This window comes from Gopherus evgoodei, chromosome 16 (assembly GCF_007399415.2).
Source record: "Gopherus evgoodei ecotype Sinaloan lineage chromosome 16, rGopEvg1_v1.p, whole genome shotgun sequence".
NCBI classification, from domain to species: Eukaryota; Metazoa; Chordata; order Testudines; family Testudinidae; genus Gopherus; species Gopherus evgoodei.
The window spans coordinates 17,466,097-17,492,913 of record NC_044337.1 but is presented as its reverse complement, the minus strand read 5'-3'; the positions used below and the strand labels follow the sequence as shown (position 1 = coordinate 17,492,913).

Below are 26,817 nucleotides of genomic sequence, written 5' to 3'. Positions count from 1 at the left end.
CCCCCTATTGACCTTCACCTCCATAGGTCTCTGTCATGGTCTCCCCTCCCCTCCTCTCCCCTTCATGATTTAGCAGCATACAGGGAGCGGAGGCAGCTCACACTGCAGGAGCCTGCTGGTTAACCTCTACATAACCCTGGATTGTGTACGCCTCCCTCTATCTTGTTCTCCTTTAAAATCAATAAGGAAAACAGCAGCTGGGCGCACTGCATTCTGATAGAGATATGGCTCAACTTCCCTGGGGAAATCTGCTCACCCTTAATGTCCTTTTCAGGGGCCCTTTCCTCCTCCCAGTAAATTGGATGGTAAGTCTCGCAGTGGGTGTAGGATCAGTCCCCATGCATGGCTAAGTCTCCTGGTCCAAAATCCAAGTTTCCTCTAGTGCCCATGGGCTTCTGAACTCCTTCTCCCCCAAATCCACTGCATGACTACGAAAACTATCCTCATCCCCTCTGCAGCAGGCTGCCTTTTCCCTTCCAATGCATGGGCTCTCCCTGCATTCGGCCTGAGCTGCTTTTAGCTCAAGTCTGCACCATGGGCCAAACCTCTTCTGAACCTGGAGCAGAACCAGAATGATTATGGAGACTTGAGTAAAGTTTGCAGAGTGCTGCTACAGTCTGGCACAGAACCCAGGGGACTGGCTCCAAAGGGCAGGGAGAGGAACGGCTCACCAGCGAGCTTTGCTTCTCTGCACCGCGGTGGAGCGTCTTGGGAGGGCTGGGAGCATTTCATACCCAGCAGATGAAAGAGAAGTCGGGAAGCTATGTGCTTCTTCCAGGTGTTTTAACAAAAGGGGTTGAAAGAGGGTCTAGGCTAGTCCTGAGCCTGATGGGCTAAGATGCCTGGGCAACACAGGGTTGCATCCGTGGAGTGATCAGTGTCCTCTGTGAGGCCCCAAAGCTTTCCCTGCAATCAGGCTCTGCGTGTCTACAAGTCCCTCCCTATGCAGTGTAGCTGTGCTTGTTTCACTGCAGAGGTACAGTACAGCTCTCCCTTTGCTGTTCGTGACGCAGCATCCTGATGTGTTCTCTTGGCACTGACTTTCCCAAGATAACTTTATGTTGTCTGTCTGTCTAGCCCCAGATGTGTGTGTCTGTCTGGCCTCATACACATCTGCGTGTCTGTCGGTCTAGTCCCATGCACGTCTGTCTGTATAATCCTATTTCTAGGGCATCTGTCACCACAGGACAGAGATTGCCCCCAAACATTCCTATCTCACCCTAGAAATCTAGGTGACATTTCCTCAGCATTCAGTCTCCTCTCTGCTGCAACTACTGAAGTCATGTTTTTCCATCAACTTAGAAAGCTGGCAAATGTTGTTTAAGGGATCCAGGTGTATCTAAGCACCAAGCATAAACACGTGTCCATTGCGAAAGGGCAAAGGAGCAGAGGCCAGTGAAAGGAAATGAGGTATCTGCTCTCAGAGCCACTTATTTTGCAGCAGGAGAGCGAGTTAGGTTGGAAATTAGCAAAAACTTTCTAACTTGAAGGGTAATTAAGTATGGGAACAGGTTACCAAGGGGGGTTGTGGAATCCCTGTCCTTTTTAAGACCATGTTAGTTAAACACCTGTCGGGCATGATCTAGGAGCTGCCTCAGTGCAGTAGGCTGGACTTGGTGACTTCTTGTGACCCCTTCTAGCCCTACATTTCAATGATCTATGACTGCTTAGTGCCTAGGAGTTCCATGTTCTAATGCCAGTCATCGGGTAACTTTGGGGAAGTCACCTGACCGCTGTATTTCCATCTGCACAATGGGGATAGCAGTCCCGACCGTCCAGGGGTGCTGCAAAGCAGCTGGAAATTCGCACATGGAAGATACTCTTAGGGAGAAGTCCACAGGGCTCCAGCTCATTTTAAAGCACACAGGCCCTTGAACTTATCCTTATCTTCAGGGACCTTTGAGCTGGGCCCCGTCGATGAGTATTTCTTAAAGGAATCAAGCCCTCGCCATTCTGGCAGTGCATTTGGTTTTGTGTTTGCGTTTCCCCACTGTCATTCTGTTTGCTTCTCCCTCCCTGTCTTTGCTGGGATCCTTTCGCTCGCTGAGGTCTCTGAAATGGAATAATACATTTCCATTTCCGTTAGGGTTGCAAAGTGGGTCAGAAAAGCGGAAAACAAAACAGCGCATTATCCACCCATAGCCCCTTAGAGGATTCGCGAGGAGTACACTGTTCTAAGCACAGGGCTGCCTGCCCGCTCATACGACGGGCAGCGTGTTACAAGAGTTTGAGCCATGGATCCAAACGCATCAGAACTTTGGCGCGGTTTGGATCTGGGTCAAAATCTTACCGCTCTGGCGTGTCCCGTTGAATGAAAGAACAATACAGAGAATGGAGAGCTGGTCCATAGACTCTCTGGAGATTCACTGAGGATGCATTGGTGGGGAGGATGAAGTCCAAAGGGGGATCTTGCCATTGATTTTGATGGGAGTTGGTTCAGGCCCCTTGAGGCCAGCTGATGGGGTGACATTGGCCCCAGCCCTGTGGGAGCACACTAGCCAGCCTGCCATCGTAGGCCTGGTCTCCCAGTAGAGGGGCTTAGGGCTAGGCAGGTGCCCCTAGAACGGCTGGGTGAAACAAAGACCATGCAGAACAAAGAACGAATCTGCATTGGCTCAGCCTGCTGGGTAGGTAGGGTTGGGGTGTGAGGGTGGATGTTGAGGGGAAAGGGAGTTCATACCGGGATGCCTGGTGGATCCCACAACTTTAAAAAAAAAAAAAAAGAAAGAATTGAAAGGAAATTTAGTAACTGAAGAGCAGCACAGCTCAGATTAAAAGGGAAATACTCAGGGGAGGTGTCCAGGCTGGGTCTAGCCACAGCCACCCTGGAAAGTTTTGGGAACACAGCCTAACAAGGTGTCCGAGGGCTCATCAGCCAGTAAATGGGATATCGTTGAGAGTCACATTGAAGCCCATCTCCGTCCTAAGGGGGAAGTGCAGCTGGGCTGGAGACAGGGGCCATTCTTACAGCCATGCACATGTAGAACCAAGTTCCAGCACCTCTGAGACAGAAAGAACCCCAAGCTAATAAACTCCGTCTGTGAGCTGGATATGGAGAGAGCAGGATCTGCCTGTTTGATGTTTTGCACAGAATGGGGAGGAGGCGGGAGGAAAGGGGAAGGAAAAGATGAGCCACCTCATAAATTCATCTTTGCTGTCTTCCTTTGCATAGTTCTGGTGAAGTCATGGCATTTCCTCTCATCAAGCTAATTTTGGCAACAAAAATAATGCTTCAGGACAGATCATCAGTTAGTGTAAATTAGAATGACCAGATGTTCCGATTTTATAGGGACAGTCCTGATTTTGGGGTCTTTTTCTTATCTAGGCTCCTATTACCCCCCAACTCGTGTCCCAATTTTTCACATTTGCTGTCTGGTCACCCTAGTGTAAATGGATATAGGTCCATAGAAGGATAGAGCTGGGAGTCAGGATTCCTGGGTTCAATTCATCACAGTCCCACGAGCTCACTGTTTGTCCAAGGGCAGCACAGTTCACTTCTCTATGCCTCAGTTTACCCATCTGTAAAATGGAGGTAGCATGGAGCTGTGTTGATTTGCTGGTCTCTTTGTGCCTGCCCAGTCCTTTTCATCCACAAGTCACAAATCACATTACAAATTGGTAAGTAAGGAATAATTAGCCCAATTATACAGATGGGTAAACTGAGGCACAGAGAGGTAGTACAACTTGCCCAGTGGCAAATCGAACCTAAGGGTCCTGACTCACAGCCCTGTGCCCGGCACACTAGACCTTAGTTGCCACCCAGCTACGTGCATTGGGCTTTAACCTCCATCTGGGTGGCTGATTAAAGAGCTTGTACAGAGTGGGGAACACGTGGAAAACAAATCGCTGTTAGAAAAGACAAGGCTTGTTCAAAGGCTGCCCTTTCCGTGCACCATCCTCAGGGCTACGCATAAATCACAGAGATGCCCTTTGAAATGCATGAGCCCAAGAAAGGGAGAGGCTGTCAAAATAATTTGACAGCAAAACTGGCCTAAAAATTGACCTTTCTGAATAATCTTGGTTGCCTAAAAATGTTCCTGACCTGCAGGGGGAATTACCTTGACTATCCTTGAGTTCCTGCACCCAATGCACATTCCCTCCTCAAGCAGGAGTGCTCTTAGGTGACTTTGATCTTACATTAAATTGATTCTCCATGCAAGGCTTGGTTCCAGGATCCTCTTGACATTTCTCTCTAAACTGCTTGTGGCGCTGAAAGTGACGAAAGGAAACTCCCCCATTCTGCCTGCAAGGCAACAGATCCCAGACAAAAATAAAGCTTGTTTTATAGCACCGAAAGCATGTCAAGAGTGTTTAGATGCATGCACAAAGCTTACATTTCTCAGCATCTTTCCTCTGGTTTAGTCTGTCATGATGAGCCATGGAGTTTGTAGGGGCCAGGAGAACTTTTACAGCTCCTCTGATACATGTCTCCTCCAGAAGCACAGCTCCCCCAAAGACCTCGCTGGAGGATTGCTTCAGGACTTCTCAGTGTGGAACAGTGCCTCCAATACTGAATGGCCAACATACCAGTAGGATTTGAAACTAGGACTTCACTATAAGCGTCTAACCTTCAAGGAGTGACTCCCTCGGCTGGCAGTTGTAGTAGGCTCTTTCTTGTTATATAGATTAGACGGGCATAAAGCCCCACACTGAAGGTTACAGCAGAACTGTTGGGTGATGAATAGTCCTATCCAAAAGGACGACCCAGCCTTGCCTAGCTTATAAAATAGGATTTGGTCAACAGCCAAAGGTGATACAGCAGAAAATGTATTGGTTGTAACAGCAGATCTGTCACTTGATGAATGTGATTTGTGTGTTGTAGATTGACTGGTTTGGAGGGAATACAACAAAAGATTCAAGGTCCGAGCTCAGAATCATTTGTTCAGTTGTCAGTGGTGGCCTCATGATCCAAAGATTGTGTCTTCCAGGAGCAATAAGCATTAGGAGCTGATGAACAAAAGATATAGAAAGATAGATACTGGTTTCACACAAATGTCTGTAGTAGTAAAGAAATAAGAAGAATAAAGAGATCAGAGGAAACCGGTTTTATATAAATAGGACTAATCCAAGAAAGTGCTGTCCAAAGACTTCCACAAGAAGTTATCTATACACTACTTAGGTCTTTTCACATGGCGATCTCAAAGGAGGTAAGTGCCATTGTACAGATGAGGCAAAGAATAGTAAATTATCAGAGGGGTAGCCGTGTTAGTCCGGATCTGTAAAAGCAGCAAAGAGTCCTGTGGCACCTTATAGACTAACAGAAGTATTGGAGCATGAGCTTTCATGGGTGAATGCCCTTGCATCCGACGAAGTGGGTATTCACCCACGAAAGCTCATGCTCCAGTACGTCTGTTAGTCTATAAGGTGCCTCAGGACTCTTTGCTGCTTTTACAGAATAGTAAATGGTGCATCCATATACACAGCAGGTCATTGGCAGAGTTGCAAATAGAATCAGGTCTCCCGACTCCCAGCCCTGTGCCCTATCCCCTGGACCACACTGCCCCACTCTAGAGTACTTGAATGAAAGGAAACAACAAGGCCAGTGATTCTGATCTTTTGTGTTTCACAGGTACGAGCCATGAGGCTGTCGTTTGTGGGTGAGATGGGCTGGGAGCTGCACGTGCCCAAGCAGGACTGTGTGCGGGTTTATCAGGCTGTGATGAAGGCAGGTGCCGGGCACGGCATTACCAACGCCGGGTACAGAGCCATCGACTCCCTCAGCATTGAGAAAGGTTTCTCAGGAGAACTTGCTTTTCACCTGTACTAGCATGTGTTGCTCTGCTGTCACCTGGTGGGGACAATGCACTGAGGCAAGCAAAGAAAGATGGTGGACTTCCTGCCATCTGTCCCTCTGCCCCTGTGGGCAGGCCTTGGAAAGCTTGAGTTTGGGCTTAGTTCAAATAAACCTCCCAGGAGTTCCCGTTTCCTTCAGGGAAATCCAGCTGCCCCCAACGCTTTGCACAGTGATCCTGGGGGAAGCCAGGTAACCTTATCCCCCATCCATGGCCAGGGTTTTTCCAGCTTCAAGGACAGGCCAGTGCGCCCCTCCGTAAAGCGTTGATAACTAGGGGTGGACCACGTGGCTGGGATGACCCAGCTCCTCACTGAGTACTCCCTTAACATTGGTCTCGTGTTAAGGGCGAATGTTTTAGCGAAGCTTATTGGCCTGTCACCAGTCAGGGACCAAAAGCAAAGGGGGGAGGGATGTGTGGGGTTATTTGACTGTATTTCACTGGCCTCTTCTTTAGCATTTAGCCATTCAAATAGAAAGGGTCTGAGGGAAAGGATTGTTGAGGGTGTGAGTCACTTAGAGAGACTGAGAGAGTGAGGGAGAGAGAGTGATGCTCCTAGATTGGATTGAACCTTCCTTAGAAAGTCCACTAAAAATCTCCTGGCACAAAATGAGGCTTTGGGAAAGGGGAAACCCTTTTCTCTCTTTCTGTGAGGAAAGGTCATCTGCCTTCAGGAAAACTTTAATCTGAGTCAGGGTTAAGTTCGATGCAGTTCTAGCACCCTGGTCACCTCCGAGACGGGTTAAAAATCTGTTCGACTTTGGGGATTTAGACTATGAAAAAGGAACATGAAAAACTCAAGTGGGTCATTCTCCCCTCATGGGAAGCAAGCAACTCCCATTGACTCTGTAGGGGTCACTCATATCCAGCTCCTTGTACCTCCCTCCTCGCCACAGTCTCCAAGTTCCTCCTAGACATTCACGGATTTATCCTCACTGACCCCTGCCCAGGAGGGAAAAAGCAACGCCATTTCCCAGAGCAGAGGCACAGAGAGCGGAAGTGTTGTGCACAGGGTTGCACATGCAGAGCCTGTAGCAGAGCTAACAATTGAACTCCATTCTTCTGAGTCCCAGACCTCTACCTTAACCACGAGCTCCTCCAACATCCCCTCAGCAGTGGGGAACAGGGCCCCCAGGCTAATAAGCCTATCCAGTATTTCTTCCTCATGCCCAGGCACCATTTCCGTGACTCAAACCTCCTAGTACTCCTCCAGCCTCCGTGCCCATGTGCGTATGCGCGCACACACACACACAACCCTACAACCACACACAGAGGATATTGACGTTTCTTGTTTCACTGGTCCCTGACAGCCAGTTTGTTCAGCATGTTTATTCATTACCCTCCAGTGGAATGGAGTTTTTATCTGCTTTTCCCTCAACTCTCCTGTTTTGTTCCCAGGGTGCTCCCCTGCAGCTCATTACTTCTGTGGCTCTTTGGATGGCACAAAGTGTCCTTGCTTGACTCCGAGAGCTAAAGCCAAGAATGGCTGTAGGGTTGGAGGAGCCCATCTGAATAAAATCAGAGGGATGTTTAAAAAAGCACCCAGTTCCCTTCCCCACCTGGCATCCTTTTTCTGCCTCTGCGGCCTGCACTTCCTGCCCCAGGCCGCAGACCAGAGGCACCAAAAAACCCCCCAAAGAGGCCATTTTCTGGCCAAATGGGAAGCAGGAAGTAGCTGAAATCTTCAGAGTGAGCACCTACCTAGGAGACTTCTGGCCCAGCTTTGCAGATGGCTGGAGAATTCAGAGAAGCACGTCTAGCTCCAAGGGCTTTTCCATCCTGGGCCTCCCAACCTGTAGATTCATCCCTCACCCTTGAGGTGGGATCTAGTGCCTAGAGATGCTCAAGAAATGGGGGAATTTTAAAACAAAAACTAAACATGTTTTGTCTTTGTTAAAAAAAAGTCAGGTCTGAACTGAAAAATCAACACCCACCCCATAAAAATAATTTTGGAAATGTCCGTTTTGACAAAAAAGATGTCTCCCCCCCCACCCCCCTGCATCCCTTCTTGATGGAAACATTTCAACCAGTTCTGCTAGATCCTTGTGTTTCTTCTAGGGCTGATGAAGATGAGGTGGTCCATGGGGTGGGGGAGGGTGAGGTACTCCAGAGGGGCGCTGGTGGATGTGACATGCTGGGGAGGGGTGAAATACTCCAGAGGAAGGTGGGGTCTGGGTAGTACTCTGGGTGGCGGGGGGGGGGGGGAGGCAAGGTTTGCGGTCGGGGGAGATGTTTTTCATGCAGGAGAAGAGTATTAATGACCACATGCTCTCCCCTAGAACAATCCCTGCTGGTCCATCCTTGGTCACGAGAGACTCCCAGGGAATAGGGCCTACATAAGGGGATCCCCAGTGGGCATAAAATGGCTGGAACAGCTCTGTGTCCACACCTGTGCAGTTCCTGAGTGGGGGTGTTCTGGGGCACTCTGTGAGGAAGTGAGAACATGGTTGGAGCACACACAATTCCAGCTGCTCACAGCCCTCAGGGAGTCATCAACAGCTTGACTGTAACTTAGAGCATTCCTGTGGTTGCTCTGACTTACTCTGTAGTCCAGGCAGGCTCCAAGAATTCAGTGAGGCCAGAGATGTCTCAAGCCACCTTTGGCCGTTCGCCCTCCATTCCCAGGCCCAGTGCAGGAATGGAGCACCAGAGGATTTGGACCGAGAGACGCTGCCTTCTCCTCTAGCTGCAGGAGGGAATGCTGCAGCAAGAGAGGGGCATGACAGAGGAGCTGCCTCTCATCTCACTGTCCCTGAACAAGCCAAGGGTGAAGCAGGGCCAGACTGAGCACTTGGGGGCTCAAGTGCTTTGTTCTCCCCACACTGGCTCTCCTAGGCCTTGTTATGACTGGGGAGAAAGGAGAAAACAGTCGGGGAGACCCATGATGGTTCTGTCATTCCCTGCAGGGTACAGGCACTGGCACGCGGATCTGCGTCCTGATGACACCCCCCTAGAAGCAGGCCTGGCCTTCACTTGTAAACTCAAGTCCAGCATCCCCTTCCTTGGACGGAAAGCGCTAGAGATACAGAAAGCAACAGGAGTCCTCCGGCGCCTGGTCTGCTTCACCATTGATGAGTAAGTACAACCACCCCTGGGCTGGGCTTTGTACCGGTGAGCTTTGCCTGGGTGTATTAAATACAACAATCACCCTGGTGCTTGTGATCCAACTTTAACCAGAAAGAAGATTCTGCCCCACACACCAGCAAGAAGCTCATCCACAAACTCCCTCTGCCCGTTTTCTCTGCTCTTGTGAAAATGGGTGGGGTTATCAACCAACCAAAATAGCAGGGGATTTTGCAAGTCAGGATGGAGGCACATTATCAGAGCTGTGTGTGTGGCCGAGGATTGTAATCCCTGGGGTAATGTGTCAGGGTTAAAGTGCACTGGCAGAGCTGGGTAGGTTCCAGGCCTGCAATAGCAGAATGCTGGAGGTTAGGACTCTGATGCAAGGCCTCGTGTGGAAGCCGAGGACTGGAATAACAGGGGGCGTGAGATGTATTGGCAGAGCACTGTTTAGGAAGCTAGCACAGAGCCTGCCTACATGCACAATGCTTTCCTGTGGTCAGCACGTTTAGCCCCTTTATTTTCTATAACAACTCCCCTTGGTAAAACCCAAGAATGGCAGGGAACTGCCCTGCTGAGCTGCTGTCTGCTCAAGGTCTGCCCTGTTCTGGTCCTGCAGGAAGGTGCCTATGTTTGGACTGGAGGCCATCTGGAGAAACGGCAAAGTAGTCGGACACATCCGGAGGGCAGATTTTGGATTTGCCATCAACAAAACCATTGCCTACGGGTACATCCGGAACCCTGATGGAGGACCAGTGAGTATAGGGGAATATGGTGCCTCCTGGGGTCCCGTGCCATGTCAGCTGTGTTAGCATTCCAGAATGACCCGGTTCTACCTAGAGCTATATCAGAGTGACTGAAGGGTGGCTGAACTTGCAGTCCCGTCTAGCCCTGTAGATTCACTGATTCTAGGACTGGAAGGGACCTCGAGAGGTCATTGAGTCCAGTCCTCTGCCCTCATGGCAGGACCAAATACTGTCTAGACCATCCCTGATAGACATTTATCTAACCTACTCTTAAATATCTCCAGAGATGGAGATTCCACAACCTCCCTAGGCAATTTATTCCATTGTTTAACCACCCTGACAGTTAGGAACTTTTTCCTAATGTCCACCCTAAACCTCCCTTGCTTGCTCCCTCCTATGATTCTGTGACTCTAGGAATTGGTTGCAAAGTTACCAAGTTGTCTCATTAGAAAATAAATCCAAACCAAACAAACAAAAATCTAAATGCATCATTCTGACAATTTCCAAAGAAAACGTTTCAATATTTTGGTTTGAAATGACTTTTCCTTTCAACGTTTACTTCAGTTTTATTGTTAAAACATTTTTAAAGTTTAAAAAGAAATCCAAAAAGAAATAATGTTCCATTTCAGGGTGAACAAAACGTTTCCTTTGACCTGACACTAATTTTTTCTGATCTTTTTGGTTCACTGAAAATTACAAAACATTTCCGTGTCAGGTTGAATTGAAACTGATTTTAGATTTTTTGGCAGGGTCAGCGATCCAAACTGTTGGCACTACTCTAGTTCTCGGTGTCTGGGGAGAGATAGGTCTTCAGGGGGGACATGAGTTGAGAGAGAGTAGTAGCCTAGCTCAAGAAACATGTTTTTAGTGTAGGGAGCAGCTTGGAAGAAGGAAGCCTGGAGACTCAGACAAATGGTGTGTTGAGGTTGACAGTGCTGGCAGAGTGCAGGATGCAGCCAGGGAGGGGAAACAGAAAGACACAAGGACAGTGAGAGAGGAAGAATCAGAATTATGCACACATCCATGAGTGGAGAATGCGGTGTTTCATTCTCCGAGTCAGAAGATTTGCAGGGGGAGAAAGCATAACATTAATTTTTTTTTAAAAACCTCACACATGCACACTAATCTTTAAAGAGAGAGCGCTAACACTGATCTGGGCACTGAAGGATTGCAAAGTCTCCTCGCATCTCTTCAAAGTTCTTAGCTTGTATTAACCAGAGCGAAGAGATTCCGAAGAACGAGAGATGGGAGCAGTTTAGCGACAAACAGCTTTCTCTCTAGTGACTCCCATGCTGTTCTCTTGCACAGCTCCATCTCCAGACTCACTCACAGGTGCAAGCTAGAACATTAACTGCAACAATATATTAGCCCTAGTTTGATTCTAGGAACTTCTGTCCAACAGAAATGCAGCAGGCACTTAGCCTGAATAGCCTCATGGGGCGGGGGAAGGATGGGGACTCTACTTAACCCATGTGCTATAGACTGAGAGATACTTACACCTTTATGAGGGAGTATTGAGGTGGGAAGACTGAAGATAAAATCCCGAGGGACCAACTTAACCTCAAACATATCTGATAATGCAGGCAAGAAATAGCTGATAAATTGGTGGTTGGTTTTAGATCACTTGGTTTTTAATCCTGTGGCAATGACAGGGAGGCTCTTGAGCCATGCGATTTTATGGTCCAGTTCATTGCTTTCCTATCCCCAAACCAAATTTTCCCTTGCCTATTGTTTCTCGTCATGGAGTATCCTCCCTTCCTTCCCTACTGAGCCTAGAAGAGGGCAGCCTGGTGCAGTGAACGGACTCCTGTCATGGATGACAGAGAGCTTTCCAGCCTCATCCATTCACTCTCCCTCTCTCTCCTGGCATCTCGTAATGGGATAGGCACCTGGAGCAGGTGGAGCCTTGACATCAAAAGGGTTTGGAGAAAAGAGTTCTGACTCTCTGCTTCATGTCTGATGGCTGAGCCCCATGGGCTGATGACTCTGCGTGTGAGAGCAAGCGAGCATGCAAATAATGTGGGATCATATCTCTACGGAAAAATCACAGCTCTGTTCTCCGTGGGCTCTGTCCTTTGCAATCAGGGGCGGCTCCAGGCACCAGTCAGGAAGTGCGTGTCTGGGGCGGCAAGCCCCGGGGGGTGGCCTGTCGGTCGCTGTGAGGGTGGGAGGCAGGCAGCTTTTGGCAGCATGCCTGCAGGAGGTCTGCCAAATCTTCGTGACCAGTGGACCACCCGTAGGCGTGCCGCCAAATCCACGTGACCAACGAACTGCCCGCAGGTGCGCTGCCGAAAGCCACCTGCCTGCCGTGCTTGAGGTGGCAAAAATCATAGAGCAGCCCCTGTTTGCCCTCATTGCATTCCCTGTGGGTTAGAGGGCGATCCTGATGGGGCATTGCCTTTAGCTGGGTTGCCACTAGTAGAGGAGAAAATAGGGGGAAAAAAATTAGGAACATGGTCCCAGGTACTTGCTAGAAGCCCAGACTTAAAATACACAATTCTCGAGTCTTCTCATTCCACCTACTCTGTGGAAAGGAAGTTTCTTTTACACAGGAACTCAGTGTTCACCAATGCAAATCCCCTGTAGCAGAGGTGGAATTTTAAAGGCCCTGGGCTGTAGCTTTAAAATGAATACAATGTAGATGGGGCAACCAGAGGGAGTGGCTTAGTGGTGGGAGATGTGTAGAGTTAATTCACATTGCTGCTATTCAGGTCTGCTCCTTCCTGCCACCCAGAAACTGTTGACCTTTACAGAGAGGCAGCATTAAAAGGGGTGTGAATGCTTCCAACAGAGAGAGAGATGAAAAGTGGTGAATCAGAGATTAGAAAGCTGCCACAGAAGAAATTTGTTTGCTTTTAATCTCGTTACATTGGAGTCTGCAATATTAGTGTGAAACCACATTGCACAATTCTGGGCAGACAGGCTCTGAAGTGCACAGCAACCGTAGTGGAGAATGGACAAAAGTGCTGCATTGGGTATTACAGCCAGGCGCTTAGGGACAGAGCTGAATGTGGAAGAAATACCGAACAAACACATATGCTTGAGTTGTGTTTAAGGAAGCCAAACTAAGCCTCAGTTGAGATAAAGGATTCCCAAAGACTTGCACTTTTCAAGAAGGGTCCTGTTAGTGAAATGAAAATTATTCTACAAAATATCAAGCTGTTCTCAGTTACATTCCTGCACCCTGTTGAAGTCAGGTACAAGCTAGAATGTGAGTTGCAACAATGCATCATCACTTGCCAGTGTTACCAAAGGCAGGAGAGCTATGTTGGTGAGAACAGAATTTGACCCCCCCCATTTTTTCCAGCAATTGCTTATACAGCCCCTGCTACTGTAGTTCACACCTCACATCTTTAATGGAGTTATCTTCACATCACCCTGTAAGGCATCGCAGTGCTATTGTACCCATTTTACAGATGAAGCACAGAGCAGCTAGTAAACTTGCCTATGGTCATACAGCAATTCTCTGGTGGAGAAGGGAATTGAACACATCTCCTGAGTCATAATGAACAACCTGCCCACTGAGTCATTCTCCTTTTCAGCCTGTTATAATGAAAATGTAGTAATAACCCTCCAACCTGTTCTTGCTTCCAGGCATGATGACACTTTGATGCCACATGGTGATGTTTTGACACATCATATTATGACAGGCTCTCACAATGCCTAAATATGTCTGGTCAAACGAACTCATTTAGCAGCAACTGTAGGTACAGGGGGGAAGGAGCCTGGGAAATAGGCTCTGGTGAATATACAAGAATTTTTGCAAAAACACATCAGTTCATCTGGTGCTAATTTGCACCATTACTGCTGGCAATGGGGGACTTTTCACCCCAGGCAGCAGTTGCAAATTATTACAGCACCAACAATAAACATCACAGGAAAATATCAGTTTTCAGAGGCCAAAGACAATAAAGCTTGTGCTAAACTCTCAAGAGGGTGTGAGTGAAGCCTCAGATTTGAAGCTGGTAAGAGTCTCAGGAGCTGCTTACTTCTCTTTGAAGTGATGTATCGCTGCCTCTTGGTCAGGTATTGAGACCCTGCAGGCTTTCTGGGGAGCTGCCTTGGGCTTGTTGTTTTCCCTTTAGCAGCCAGTTCTCCTCCCAGTGCAGGGAAAAGTGAGTGGAAGAGAAAGCAGAGTCCATCTGCATGCCCAGTGCTGCAGAGTTAACCCCTCAAGCACCTTGGGAAGTGCAAGTACAGCCAGAACCTAAGTTAGCCACAGTTCGGATCCAGACAGCATTCAGCTGCTGGGATTCCGATAAAGGATTCCACTTTGGGCCTATTTCTAGAATAAATGCTCTGTTCACGTAGCTTGGCTTCCTTTTCTTCCTCTTTTGTTCGGTTTCCTCCTGCCTGTAACGTCTCACACCTCTGCCTGCCATCACCATGAGCCTTCTCGTTCCTCCCTGAAACTGACATCGGGATCTTTAGCGAAGCCCACGAGGCGGCCGGGATGTATGTGAGGAGAGGACTGGCCCCTCCCGTTCATAGAGAGTTGGAGAGACAAACATGCATTGAACTAGAACCCCCCAGGCAGTCCGGTTGCTCAGCTCTCCCCATTCAAACACCCACCATAAAGAATTCTTTCATTTGGCAGCACCAGCAAAGTCATTTTCAAAACGACGCCTGCCCCCTCTGTCCTCGAGGGCCTTTTCAGGCAACGTTAACCCCCAATTAAAGCGATCAGGCCTGGCAATCAGCAAGGCACTTCATACAGGTGGTCTCTCTTTACGGGCCCCCAACCTTGTCAGCTTCCATTGTGCAGCAAGTGCTGCCTCCCGTCAGCGGCACCAGCTCCAAGGTCTCCTGCAGAAAGGCATAGTTCCCTGAGCAGATGTTAACGTACAGCCTTAATCTCTCTGCTCGGTAGGATAACTCCTGCCTGATTTCCATGGTAATTGCCACTGCAGGAGGAAGCGGTGAGTTTTGCATGTGCGCGCTGTGCAGCTTGACACGCTGATGGATGCCAGCGCAGATCAGCTGCCCTAAGGCGGGATGGCAGGATACCTTCCAGATGAATTCTTTCCATGCTGCAACTCCGGGACCAGCGAGGTGTGGCTGTGCCCTGCCATGTGAAGGACTCACATTCTATGCTGGGTCCAAGTTTCTTTCTCCTGGAGGCACTGCAGACTTGATAGCATGTTCCCTCGCCCCATCTCCCCTGCCCCAGCCATCACGCCCATGCTCAGTGTGCCCGCTGGAGACTGGCATCTGCAGGAGAGAAAAATAACTCATGGCCCTGCCATGCCAATGCCCTCCCCAGATCACAGGGCAATCCTAAGACCCATTCAGCACTGCCTCAGCCAATCAAGAGCTGGAAATGTATCCTGGATCCTCCCTGTTCTTGGTCATTGTCGCTGGCCAAGGTAGGACTCCATTAGCCCCATCCTGCCCTGGTCACTCATTCAGCCTCCTAGGGATGCTATTAAACCTGCAGGCATTGCATAGTGCTAGCTGCTCCGGTTTACAAGGCAGTGTTGCTGGCTCCTGTGCACACCTGTGATTTGCAGATGTACTGGAATAAATCCATAGCCCTTCGAATTTTCACAATGGCTACAATGCTGCACAACATGGATGCAAGTGAGGATACAATCCATATCTTCTGGCTCCAAATGTGCAAGCTGTTCCACTCTCCATTAGCTTGTAGCAGTATGGGGCATATGACACAAATTGGAGCAGGTCTGATTCCATCCAGTGGAGGGCAGCGGTGTACACACACAAGCCAGTATCTTCCAGTTTTTGGTAGCTATATGTCTGTATGTAATAATTATAATTTGCAGCTCTATAGCACCTTTTCATCCAAAGATCTCAAAGTGCTTTGTGAAGAATTCCCTGCCCAAGCACTTTGTTTTACAGATGAGTCCACTGGGGTACAGCGAGAGGAAATCACAAGCTAATAGCTGCACAATGAGTCTGCAGCAGAGCTTGGAATGGACCCCAGTGAGTGGCTGGCTGTGTGTATCTGTGTCCATACACCAAGCCTTCCTTCGGTCTGAAGCTCTTCACCTGACAACCAAGGCTCCCACTGCCCCCTCATGTTACAGCCCCACCACTGTAGATGGGGTTGCAGAGGTAGAGGTGGTGAACAGCAGGGAAAGGCAGCAGCCTAGACAGTACAGCTGGACCTGCCGGAACACTGGAGTGTTCTCTGAGCTAGTAGGAGTAAAATAATGTTCACTGCAGGGTCTTTTGCCCTTTGGCTGGCTAGTCACACTGCCTACAGGGATTTTCAATCGATCAGAAAATGATTCCGAACAGCTTCAACAAACGTAACACAAGTGTCTCATCACATCAGCCGATGCTGTGCTAGGCAAGCGGCCCTCGTCTGCACCAGGATCTCCAGTGCACGGGTTGTGCTCTCTCCTCATGTTCAGTGCAATCCAGCCAGGTGGAGAGCAGCTGGGGAACCTGCTTTTCTAACAGGTGTCTTCAGGAGGTTATACCCGTAATATGCTCTGCGGTTACCCAGGTGCTCTGGAGTAGAAGTCAATTTGACTTTCATTTTGCCTGGTTTTAAATTCAGTTTGCTTTAGATTCTGTGACAGAAAAAATTGAGCTTTTAAAATCTACATGCCTTCCCTTTTGGAACTCTCCGGGAAGGACTGTGAGCAGCACCAGACCCGGGAAAAGAAATCACTCCCCTACTCCTGTATCTGTAGCCCAAGCACTTCCAGCTTCTTCCATACTATGCCTTGACAAGCGTGTCCGTTCCCCATGGCTCCCTGACCCTTCTGCTGTAACTGCTAGGCAGGCCACCAGCAGTTCTGGCATGGAGACCTGAGTTGAGATCACCAACTCTTTATACCGAACAGGTGAGAGACAGTAATGGCTTTTGGACATTATCAGTCCAGACTGGAGTTGAACCAGCAACTTAGAAGCAAAAAGGTGGCAGAGCCCAATCCTCTTAGCCCTCCACACAGGAGCTGATAGCAAGCCTCCAAACACACTAATGTTCTGGGGCATGACCGTAAAAGGCTGCCATGCTTGTTTAACTGAGCGGGAGAGAAGTGTGGGGGAGCCCATATAGCAATGTCTTTGTCCTGTCCCCACTGCAGGTCTCACTGGAGTTTGTGAAGAGTGGTGAATACATGCTGGAGAGGATGGGAGCTATCTACCCTGCCACAGCCCATACCAAGTCACCGTTCGATCCGGAGAACAAGAGAGTGAAGGGGATCTACTGAGAGACAGTGAGCACTCAGGACTGTGGTTGTAGAGTGAATCATGCACCAGTGCTAGTGAAGGGCCGAGGGAGGGAGGTGGATATTAACAGCTGACTGTCCAGACTCATGAAAGTAAAGCCTCCCCACTGCAATGATGACTTGGCATCTTCCAAAGCTCCCAAATCTGTCTTCGCTAGAGGACCACACCATTGTGTCTGCTCAGACCTTGAAGAATGCTGCACATTCTCTCTGGCTCTGTCCTGGGGACTCTGCTCTTTTCATTGTATTGGAAACAATAAAGCTCATGGGGTGCTGGAAAACATGGTATTGGGGACTCCTAACTATTTGCAGATCTCCTCTACTGGGACATGTATGGCATACCTAGGCCACAGACGCTACCCACAGAAATAAATGGGTTTGATGGAGAGGAGATTTTGCTCCCTTTCCCCACCCTTTTATCTATAGCAGCTCCCCGGCCCTTGATGCACCTCGCAGCCTCCAGGGCTCTTGTCAGCATTTACCCTTCAATGATAGTTAGGGATGGACACGTCTGATCTACTGTCACGGAGTGTGGGGGAGTCCAGCCCTGCACCCCTCTTCCTGGGACCCACAGTGACTCTCAGCCAGCCAGTAAAACAGAAGGTTTATTGGACAACAGGAACACCGGTTACAGCAGAGCTTGCAGGCACAGTCAGGACCCCTCCACCGAGTCCTTCTGGGCTTTCAGGGTGCTTGGATCCTAGCTAGGATACCCTGAATTCCACCCATCCAGCCCCAAGCCCAAACTCAAACTGCTTCCCTCCTGCCACTCCCTTCCTTTTTTCCTTCCCGGGCCAAGGTGTTGACCTTTCCCCTCCCTTACCTAGCTCAGGTTACAGGCCCTGGCATTGTCCATCCCCTAAAGTCCTCCCCTGCTCTCCCACTCCCCACACAGACAGTCCCTACTGCATCACATCTACCATCTCCAAAACTGCGAGGGCAAGAAGATATCGAAGGGCCAAATTCTCCTTCCCCATGCAAAGCCAGCGTGAAAGGACATTGCACAGGGAAGCCAGGCAAGGTCTGGAGGGGATAGAATCCATTTCCTTCAACTGGGATCCAGGGCATGGCATTGCCACACAACTTGTAGCATGTCTGGGCATTGGATGTTCAGGGCATCTTAAAGGGTTTCTCTTAGAACTGCCTGCCTGCTATGCCAACCTGTATTTCTCTGTCCGTCTATGCACCTTCATGTCTCTTATTCTTTCCTCGGTGTGTTGCAAAAGGGGGCCAAGCAGGTGTTACCCCAGCCGTTATAGGAACTTGCAGGGACTGCCTAAAAATGGAGAGGGAAACCACGCTCCAAACGGAACAAAGGCAGACGGCTGGCTTTGAAGTTTGGACCCTCTCACGCTGCCTTAAGTGAATTGCCAGCAAGTCACAGACGTGCCTTGCATAAACAGGTGAAAATATGCTGGGGAAGGATACGCTGACAGCTCGGTATTTGTGTTACATTTATCCAAGGTGCGCTTTCATGCAGCTGGCGGGGATTTGGGTATATCTTTCCTCGTTGCTTTGGAAAGGTTTAGGCAGAGAAGCAATGGGAAATATGCTTAGGGTGACCAGATGTCTCAATTTTATAGGGACAGTCCCTTTTTGTTGGATCTTTTTCTTATATAGGCTCCTATTACCTCCCCCCCCACCCCGTTCCGATTTTTCACATTTGCTGTCGGGTCACCCTGAATCTGCTGAAAGAGAGCAAGAGAACAGTGCAGAGTTCGCTCTGTGCAAGTTGTAGCCCTTTGTAGAGCTGTGAGCTTTGATGTGTGGCTTGCTGTGGATTTTCACTGGACCAAGAGGCTGCTCTGTTTATATCCACCAGGCCAGATGGTGTCACTCTTTTCTGGTTCCGGATGTGCTCTGCATGTCCACGCAGCACCAGAGGAGTTACCAGAGCTTTTTGCAGCTTGGATACATGTAGGGAAGCCTTGCGTTGATTGCATTAGAAAACTTGTTGAAAATTGTTGGTCTAGCCAGCCTCCTCCCACCCCTTAACACTCTGGTGTCTTCAGGCCCTGAAATCAGTACAGCACTTAACCACGGGCTCAACTTGGAGTACATGCTTCATTCCCATTGGTGTCATTCAGGGGTTAAGCATGTGTTTAAGTGCTTTGCTGAGTGGGGGACCTGAGCAAATACTCCCCATTCCTTCCAAGGAGTCCCAAATATGTGCACTGTTGATGGTAGACAGTAAAAAAACAAAAACAAAACAACTTCCTCTCTTGTCCCTGTGAGGAGGCCAGTCCTCTCGCTTGGCATGAACCTGAATCTCTTCTGTCTCCAGGAGAGAAGTGGGGCCATTACCAGGTTGTTGGCTACTAAGGAACGCTGCTGCTCCCGTCCCAGCAGAGGGCAAAATCCTCTTAGAGGAGCCTTCTCCAGACAGAGGACAGTGGGGGACCGTGTGTCATCTGCAGGTTCTGGTGATCATCCACCATTTAGCCTGGCTTAGCACTGCCAGGGGTGCATAAGAAAAGCCGTATGGGGTGGACTCTGGAAATGGAGAGGCAGTTGCTAATCCGGAGAAACAGTTACACACTGCCAACTTGAGTCAGAACCCTGACTGTAAATAAAGGAAGCCACATGCCGGGGGGTGGCCCACAGAACTCTTCAGAAGAGAGTTCAGTCACAAAACTGTCCACAGCAACGGCTTCTCTGAGGCCACTGCAGGATGTTCAAGCCACCAAGCCCACTGTTGTCACTGGGAAGACTCCCATTGATTTCAGTGGGCTTTGGATCAGGCCTTTAATTCTTACCCGGACACAGGCTGGGGGATAGCTTGGTTTTGGAAAATACCTACGCAGAGATGGTTTAAGTCTGGGACCCATTTTACACGCATCATCTGTATCTGTCCCTTTATCAGTCCCTCTGCTGAACCATTTTAGGAGATCGCTCGGAAGTCTGCCTTTGTTTCCGCCAACGAGTAACCGACATGGTCAGTCATCCGGGATCCAACCCGCGAGATGGCAGACAACAGCAGGAGCAATCTCCAGGAATGCAGGGCTTATTTTGGAGCGACCTGGTACAATTTTCATTGCAGACGCACGGCAGGTGGATTGTTAACCATTAAGGGGAAAGGTTGGATGAGTCCGGCCCTCTCTCCCTAACAGCTTCGCTCATTTACAAAGCAATTTCATATGAGCTTAATCTCCATTTAGCTTTGCATGCATTTCACATGGGATAAATAATGCTCCTTTCAGACACCTGCCACATTCACACAGCACTATCTGGCTATGGCAGAACCCCTAAAATATACACCACCACTTCGTGCTGCTCTTGATCTGTGAACGAGGCCATGCCCGGACTCGGGTGCCAATCAGCACTGAGCTTGGCCATAGGCAGGCTGCTGATTGTGTGCGACCCTTTGCGCCGACTCAAATACTGAACAAACAAAGAACATTTTGCTGCAAGTCCCAGCTCAGAGAGCACCTTTCTGATCCACTTGCAAAGGCCTTCGGTTTAACCCCCATTTTTTAAAACATAGTGGCTGGGGTTTGGTGCATATGGGCAATAGGCAGCAAATGATTACATTTTGGTGGGAGCGGAGTACCTAGCCCCAGCCTTGGTCTCCTTTGAAAGTCCCACCCTGCCTTTACAAATGGCCCCTTTCCCATTTATGATCCAAACTCTGGTCTCCTGGGGGTGGCTGTGGTCTTGTGGCTTGGGTACAATGAGCTGTATGACCCTGGGCAAGTCACATCCGTTCTCTTTGACTCCCTATGCTCCCTGTCTCAATGGGAATACGGATACCGACTGCCCTTTGTAAAGCGCTTTGAGATCCTCGGATGTAATGTGCAGGCAATGACCTCTAGTGACTCACCATCTCATCATGAACCCATTTCTGCTCCCACAGAAGCCAGTGGGATTTTTACCATGTGCCTGCCTCGCCCATTCTTCTGGCACTCATCGCATCCAAGCTGGGAGTGGCTTCACTTATGCACCCCGCCACTTTGTCCTGGTCGAAGTTGCAGTTTGCACCTGCTTTGCAAAGGAGGAACATAAGACTTAAAAAGAAATGTGGGGGGAGGGTCTATGATGGGGTGTCTGCCTCGCACAGGGTGGAAAAGGATAAAGGTGGCCAGATAGGCCAATTAAGTTTATCGGGTGCACCTGGAGGAAGATCCAGGGAGTAGGCCACTGATTAGAAATAGGTTCAGCTGGGCAAGAACAGGCAGGAGGCTAGTATAAAGCCCAGGGCAGTGAGCAGCAATGGGGTTTCAGGAAGGCAGGGAAGCAGGCTGCAGTTACTCCCTGAGTGGAGAGATTGGAGGCTGGCAAACCCAGAAAGGGGGCAAGCCAGATATGTAGGAAGAAACCCAGGGAAACAGCAGCAAGGGCAGGATCTGTACAGAGGACTTGGCTGCTTGTTATAGGGTGCTTGGGCTGGAACCCAGTGAGAAGGGTGGGTCCGGGTTCCCCTACCAGCCACTGGGATTCAGGAAGTGGCAAGGCTGTTGTAGATGCCAGTCACACAGCAGGTCTGGAAGGACTTTGAATTCCCTGGAAGGAGAGGGCCAAGCCATGAAGAGGAGACTGCAGTCCCTGGAGTAAGATGGGCCGCAGTGTTCGATGCTGCGGTAAAAGACACCGCCAGAGAGGGAGCACAGCGCCCGGCAGAGCTAATTCCCAGGATGGCAGCAGGAGATGCCGCTAGCGGTAAGTGGACCCCATGATAGGGTCTGATCAAAGTGTTTGACTTGGTGCTTGTACCGTCCCACCCTTGTGTATCTTGAAACCAACGCACAGCTGGCCTTAAAACTGGTGTGATTCCAGTCTGCCAGCAGGCCATGAAGTCACTCCTGTTGCTGGAGAGGGCAAGGGGCTCTCTGGTTGCTTGCGAGGGCATTCGCCTGACCTGTATGTTGCAGAGCATGCATGGGGAATGGGCCCTCCCCCTGATCCCAAGTGTGTGGCAATTGTCATGGTCGCTGCTGCAGTTGTGTGATGGGGGGAACCTTTTGTAAAACCCTGACCCAGGGGCAGGACCGGCGCCAGGGTTTCTCGCGCCCTAGATGCACGGCCATTTCATCGCCCTCCGCACTGATCCCGTGGCTCTGGTGGAGCTGCCACAGGCATGCCTGCGGGAGGTCCACCGGAGCCGCGGGAGCAGCCGACCATCCGCAGGCACAACTGCGGCAGGTCAACCGGAGCCGTCTGCCGCCCCCCCGGCAAAATACTGCTGCCTCAATAATCCTGGTGCCCTAGGCGATTGCCTAGGCTGCCTAAATGGTAGCGCCAGCCCTGCCCAGGGGACCAGAAGATAGAGCTCCATCTCTTCCTGGCACTGTTGTGTGGAGCTTTCTGGAGGACCAGAGAACTGTGTAGCCTCCCAGCACCTCTCAGGTTTTCTCACATCCTCCCAGGATGCAGCTCGCTGAAGTGAATCCAGACTTCGGGGGAGCAAGGGGAGAAAATATGTCGTGCACTTGGGCTTCTCAGAAACCCTCAGCCTCCCTCCAGGGAGCAGATGTTCTCTGGAAGCAGGAAGAGGGAGAAACTGACTTCTCCCCTGGTGGTGACTCACAGCCTTAATTAATGGAGCTAAACAGCAGCGTGACTGGAGGTGCTTTCGGCATCACCTTCCTGTTCCCCCTCATCAGAGCTCAGTCAAGCCAAGAGAGCCCCAGGAGCTGAATGAATTAGCTGGTATCAGCTTGATAAGAAATACCCTCTCTTTGCCTAGCAGCAGCCAGCGCTTGTCACCACAGCCATAATGTTTTTTTTTCCCCAGGGTAATGACCTAGCAAGGGGTAGGGGGAACCTCTTCCCCATTCATTAAACTCATTACTGTAGTTTATATTAATAGGTTTTAAGGCCAGAAGGACCTGTTAAATTATCTCGTTGTTCCTCCTGTAAACACGGGCAAAGGCTGAGACAGGGAAGCGGAGGGATTCCAACCCACATCCCTAACTAGCCGAAAGCCAGCCCCTGAGATTGCTCTGCCGTGCCACATTGCTCCTATATCCCACCCCCAGGAAAACTGTACTGGGCCTGCATTGCAACACCCCTGCAGTGGGGAGGAGGCCCGGTACAGTGCAATACACCTCTCAAAGCAACTGCATCCAGTTGGACCCCAAAAGAAAATGGCACTGCTGGATCAGACCAAGGGTCCATCTAGCCCAGTATCCTGTCTTCTGACAGTGGCCAATGCCAGGTGCCCCAGAGAGAATGAACAGAACAGAGAATCATCAAGTGATCCATCCCCTGTCACTCATTCCCAGCTTCTGGCAAACAGAGGCTAGGGACACCATCCCTGCCCATCCTGGCTAATAGCCATTGATGGACCTATCATCCATGAATTTATCTAGTTCTTCTTTGAACTCTCTTATAGTCTTGGACTTTTCAACATCCTCTGGCAAGGAGTTCCACAGGTTCACTGTGCCTTGTGTGAAGAAATACTTCCTTTTATTTGTTTTAAACCTGCTGCCTATTAATTTCACTTGATGACCCCTAGTTCTTGTGTTATGAGAAGTAGTAAACAACACTTCCTTATCTACTTTCTCTATACCAGACATATTATAGACCTCAATCATATCTCCCCTTAGCCGTCTCTTTTCCAAGCTGAAAAGTCCCAGTCTTATTAATCTCTCCTCATACAGAAGCCATTCCATACCCCTAATCATTTTTGTTGCCCTTTTCTGAAGCTTTTCCAATTCCAATATATCTTTTTTGAGATGTGGGGGGAACCACATCTGCAGACAGTATTCAAGATGTGGGCATACCATGAATTTATATAGAGGCAACATGATATTTTCTGTCCTATTATCTATCCCTGTTCACTTTTTTTGACTGTTGCTGCACATTGAGTGGATGTTTTCAGAGAACTATCCACAAAGACTCCAAGATCTCTTCCTTGAGTGGTAACTGGTTGCTGACAACAAAAATCTCTCAGCAGTTTTCTGCTTTCTGAACAAAGAATTCAGGTTGAAAATGTTACTTCCTCTGCAGCATGTCTAAGCTTTTAATTTACCAACAAACCTTCTGCAGAGAGCGGGAGCTGGGCTTGCACACTTAGTGTGATTACAACAGTAATTGCTGCCCTGACTGAATTTTTAAAGCAGGGCTATTGCGTGGGGTCCGTTTTATTATTCACATGGCGATAGGCTGACATCTATTCAACTGATCAGATTAAGGTAATGTTCCAGAACCACTCTCCCGTGGACAGATGACAGGCAGGTGCATTTCATGTCAGAAGAAAAACATTTATACATAAATCAGTCGTTTAGGGTGACTGGAGGGAGGGGGAGAGAAACTGGCAAAGAAAGAAGAAAAGAAAGCAAAGCCAAGCCAGTTGTCTCTGTACTGCGCTACCTACTGCCCTGTTTGTTTTCACAGTGGCTAGTTGGCACCTCTCATCGGTGTTCCAGCCCGGCTTACAAATGGAAACGAGCTTGCTGCTTGGGCTTTAAACCCACATGAACATTAGCCCCCATCGTTGAACTGTTATAACATTTGGCATGATTAGCTGCTGTGCTTTGAGGATCACCCGGAGTTGGGCTAGCACAGCTCTGCAAGTCGCAGTGTAGTTGCAGTGCAGGACAATTGGGGAGAAGTTTGTCTAGCTCTAGTCCATTATGTGTATGAGGGGAGCAGCCAGCGTGCTTTCGCCAGCATGAAAATCTAGTCTGGGGGTGGGAGGGAGGCAACCCTTTCATTAAACTGTCTTTTTGCTCCTTTAGCTCATGTATTTACAGTCTTTCTATCAACAGGATACTTGAGAGAGAGAGAGAGAAAGAGACTCTCAGGATAAAACTCCCGTATTTCACACACACACAGTCCTTAACAATACCTGAGTTTATTAAGTGAGGTTTAAATATCTAGTTATTTTTTCATTCCCATCCTTCCCAGAGGGGAAGGATGACTCTGTGCTTAAGACATTGGCTTGGAGTTTAGGAGAGCTGGGTTCAAATTCTAGTTCTGCCACAGACTTCCTGTCTGTCCTTGGGGAAGTCACATAATCTCTCTCTGCCACAGTCCTTATCTGTAAAATAGGAATAATCCTTCAGGGCTGTTAAATCATACACTCTTCAGGGCAGGGATTGCATCTCACTGTTTGTCTAGCACCTACCACAAGGAGGCCCTGAGCTCAGCTGGGGTGATAGGTACAATAGAATAATAACAATGCTTTTTCCACATGAACTACTTCAGTGAAAATAAATGGGTTAGTTTCACTTTTTCTTTAGAGTCAGTTTCACTAGTTCTCATGCACCTAGCTCAAGGCTGTTGGGTTTGGGTTTATACCACCACGGGGAAATGTGTAAATCCCCCCAATCCCTTGTTTTGATTGGAAATTTAAAAATATAACCATATTTTTTACAAGATTAGGTTTTTGCACACTTGAATCCCCACCCCCTTGTTTCTAAACAAACCCTAAATAATGGGCAAAGCACATGATCACAATGTTTCCTACTGGCTTTAAAATCTGTGAAAATTACTTGACAGTGTGTCTTTAAAATTAAGCTGTAGATGTAAAGAAGACGGAAGATGTATGTTCCTGTCCATGCTGTGCTTAAGCACCATGCCAGGGATTAACTGTGTGCCGGCTAGAGATAATGCAGCTTTATCTTCCGAAAGAAACCTACAGCTTTAGAAATTTGAAAAATTGTTTGCATTCTCCATGCAAAACTAGTTGAAGCAGATCGGATTCTTCAGTACAAAATGAGACACTTGCTTCTTTTGAAATAGGACAATCAGGCACAGCTGTTTTTGCAAAAGCCTAGCCAGATAGTCCTGAAACGCTCTGCAAGGTGGAGAGTCTTCACAGCAAGGAGATTTAGTTGGAGAAAACCTGATTACTGAAGGGATAGAGTGAAGCTAGGGGTTTTTGGTTGGTTGGTTGTTTTTGCTGGGTTCTGTTGCAAGTTTAACCCATGTGGAGCCTTTTAGAGCTGGGCGGGAACTGGATTTTCTGTTTCGTGGGAAATTCCACAATTTCCAATGTTTCTTTTCCATTCTGAAACAGAATGAAAAATAAGCAAAGGAAATTGAAATTTCCCGCACAATGAAATTCTGGAAAAAAATTATTTTGGGTCGATGAAAAAGGTTTCTATAAAATGGAAATATTTCATTCCGATTTTGACGACTTACTTTATAATATAACACTTAAAAAGTGAAACAGAAAATCAAAATGTTTCATTTCAAAAAGCTTGTCCATATCAAAATGCGGCTTTTTGTTTTATTATGTGCAATTTCACCTAAAGTGACGTTTCAGCAAAAAATGTCTGATGGACATTTTTCAGATAAATATTTTTCCAACCAGCCCTACAAATGTATAGTATGGAGACCTCCTCTGCATAGTCCTGTACAGAGATGTATCATCCATCCCCCAGAGCATTCAAATATCACCCTTGCCCTAAATGCATGGGTTGTTGTTTTTTTGCAGCATTCCATGAAATCAGTGTCATCCTGCATAGAGGAAGATCACGCTAGGGATTCTTGCTTCATTCTCGGTATTGCCTTGTTTCTTTTTAATGGAAAGCCCATGTAGAGGTTTGCTACTAAAACTGAGTCTGTAGTGCAATACCTGCTCCAAATGCCACCCCGAAACTTTGGGAGGCGAGAGGCTGTGAATCTAGACTCTGGTGAGTGTGAGCTCCACGCTCTCTCTGGAGTTCAATTAGGCTTTTGGAGAGGGCTGGTAGCTTGCGTCCCAGAATGATGAAAAGGTGGGAGGAAAAGAGGATCTTTGGAAGGAGGCAGGATGGCAGAGTTCCTTTGGGAATAATAAGTCGAATGCTGCTGGGGTTCTGATGCAGCATTAATGAATGGTTAGGGCACCTAGTGCTTTGGGTCAGTTCCTTTTTAGATGTTGTTGTTGAAATCTAAATCAATCAAATTCCCGTCCCAGATGTGGCTGCCTCTCCAGGATGGCTAGTAGGCTGGGAAAGTGTGTGGAAATGTAGCATTATACTGAACAGGGACAATCACACCCAGCTGCTGACTCTAGTTTTTCCAAGGTGTCACAAAGGTTACCTGACTGCACTCCCATTCCTAATGTTCCTGGCAGAGCTGCCAGGC

General features: G+C 48.6%; 1 protein-coding gene across 2 annotated transcripts in view; it reads left to right on the top strand.

Annotated features, from left to right (window-relative positions):
• SARDH (sarcosine dehydrogenase) overlaps window positions 1-17,068 on the top strand; it is an 86,629-nt gene extending 69,561 nt beyond the window's left edge. For both annotated transcript variants that reach the window (XM_030535945.1, XM_030535944.1), the window contains 4 exons: window positions 5,570-5,732; window positions 8,699-8,867; window positions 9,475-9,610; window positions 16,657-17,068. In XM_030535945.1, coding sequence (XP_030391805.1) covers window positions 5,570-5,732; window positions 8,699-8,867; window positions 9,475-9,610; window positions 16,657-16,782 — 594 coding nt within the window. In that variant the 3' untranslated portion in view covers window positions 16,783-17,068. The remainder of the gene's footprint in view (window positions 1-5,569; window positions 5,733-8,698; window positions 8,868-9,474; window positions 9,611-16,656) is intronic.
• The last annotated feature ends 9,749 nt before the right edge of the window (window positions 17,069-26,817 follow it).